The sequence below is a fragment of the Limulus polyphemus genome, unplaced genomic scaffold, assembly GCF_000517525.1.
Source record: "Limulus polyphemus unplaced genomic scaffold, Limulus_polyphemus-2.1.2 Scaffold510, whole genome shotgun sequence".
Lineage (NCBI taxonomy): Eukaryota > Metazoa > Arthropoda > Merostomata > Xiphosura > Limulidae > Limulus > Limulus polyphemus.
In genome coordinates this window covers 268,773-270,968 of record NW_013666120.1, presented here as the reverse complement: position 1 = coordinate 270,968, position 2,196 = coordinate 268,773, and the positions used below count along the sequence as shown (strand labels likewise).

Genomic DNA, 2,196 nt, shown 5'->3' with positions numbered 1-2,196 from the left:
TTTTATATTAGTAATAAAAATGGATTAGAATTGTGGTATTAAACTAAGCTATATATGCAATCTGATTGTTACTTATACACAATTTGGTAAGGGAGATAAATCATAATATAAGAAACCTGATAACTTTAGCACTTTCTAAAGGTAGATTTTAACCAGAGTCATTTTATCTTTAAAATATTTAACTGAATTTAGCAACAAACATTATATTCAGGCTAATAGTACTGCTAGGGTTATGAAGATGGCTGCTTACTTTGATAACATCTTTGTGGGTGATATTGAAAGTAAGCTCTTACAGAAAAGCACCATGTATACTTGCATATATTTCTACATGTATATATGATTATCATAACATTTATATAATACTCCTAAAGTAAAATGTTATCGTAAATGGTTTTTAAACAAGTCAAACTAAGTTATTTTAAGCAGTATAAAATGTTTTTTAGCTTTGTGTTAGGCTATACAGATCATTCAGCTACAAATTTGTTTTTAGTTATAACATATTAAATATAAGGTATAATAAACATAATTATGACATAATACAAACAACAAAACTATAGATATAAAGAAATGTATTTTTAATTATAAATCATTCATATCAATAATAGGGAGAACCATTAAAAGTTCTTTTAAATAAGTAATTTCATTCAATTTGTTGCTTTAAGATACAGAATCACATATTTGTGGCAAGTTGTGCAAGATTATGCATTCAAGTTTCTCTGAGAAAGATGGAGAAATTGTTTGCCTATTGTTTTTGTAACTTTCAGGGAACATTAGCTTATTGTCTATTTAAAATATCCATATAAATAATACTTGAAGGTAATAAGTTGAAAATATTATGGAAATTGTGAGAGTGGAAGCATTATCTTGTGAATTTACGAATAAATCTGGAAGAGTGAAAAAGGAAACCGAGCGAGATTCAGACTCATGACTGTTGACCAGGCAGATGCATTAGCCAATGAAGCCATCTTAGTATATCTTAGTTTTCACTTCAATTGTTATTCAGAAGGGAATTTTTTTGGCTTGTAAAATCCACAAACTGTTTATTACTAATTTTTGGTTGGAAGTGTCTATTTTAAGTGTTTTAGTTGAATAAGTATTATGGGTGAACATAATACTTTAGTTATAAAAAAAAGTTTAACACATTAAAATAATAAATTATTTTTTGATGTGTTTGTTGTGTGAAAGAGAATGTACATTATTATTGTATATTTTTAAAGTAATGCTATTACTGATGTTTAAAAGATATTCATTAGACTCGTTTCTAAATTTTCAGATATTTCTTATCCTTTAAAATTATTGTATTGTATTATTTACTATGGATTATCTTTGTAAAAAAGTTCATTATTAACACTAGTTTGTTATATTTACAGCATTTTAATTTTAGAATAATTTTTTCTCCATTTGATAAGTTCCATTGTAAGTTTTCTGAAAAAGTTTATGTTTGCCAAACTATTTTATTCTTTATTTCATTGCAGTTTACATTAATATTAGTTTGTTTTTTAATTGTATGTTAATTATAATTTTTAAAATTGTAAGATGAAGACACTGTTGCAGAGAGTTTGAAATTCTGATAATTTCAAATGGTTTTCTTCCAGGATCAAGAAAGGTGATTGTAACAGTTAATGGATCTTTGAAGGAGTGACAGAATGCTTCTTTTGCAATTATCAGTGTTTTCAAAAGAATTATCTTTTTTCATCCTTGTAATTTTTCACTTTAACGATTTCATTTCTCTTTCAATTTATTAGTGGAAGGACCAGTAGCTCTTTTAGGTTATATTTGTTTTTTCCTAAGAATTAGATTAGTTGGAATGAACTAAATTTAATTAACTTTTTGCTGTGGTAGCAGGATTACATAAGGAAAACTTTTATACATATAAATACAGTTTGAAAGGTGTGAGGACAAGAAAAGATTCAAGAAACTGTATAAGTTTACAGTGAACGTTTGTTTTTTCTTTTTTTTTTATGGTAGTTATCTTTTTATTTTAAAAGATTGGTCTTCCAAAATTACATAAAGTGTAGTACTGATTGTTCATGTCATCTTCATTAATGCACAAAACCATGGAAGCATATTTCATTGCTGTGTGACCCATATTTGTTTGATTTAGAGTATTGACATTTGCACATGGGCATCCACAGAAATTTCTCTAGAGGGGGCAAAGTATAAATCAACATATATATATATATATATATATATATA

General features: G+C 26.3%; 1 protein-coding gene across 1 annotated transcript in view; it reads left to right on the top strand.

Annotated features, from left to right (window-relative positions):
* Positions 1-2,190, top strand: part of LOC106458759 (UPF0047 protein YjbQ-like) — a 24,524-nt gene extending 22,334 nt beyond the window's left edge. The window contains exon 7 of the mRNA XM_013918308.2: positions 1,596-2,190. Within this exon, the coding sequence (XP_013773762.1) occupies positions 1,596-1,642 (47 nt within the window). The 3' untranslated portion in view covers positions 1,643-2,190. The remainder of the gene's footprint in view (positions 1-1,595) is intronic.
* Positions 2,191-2,196: the final 6 nt, after the last annotated feature.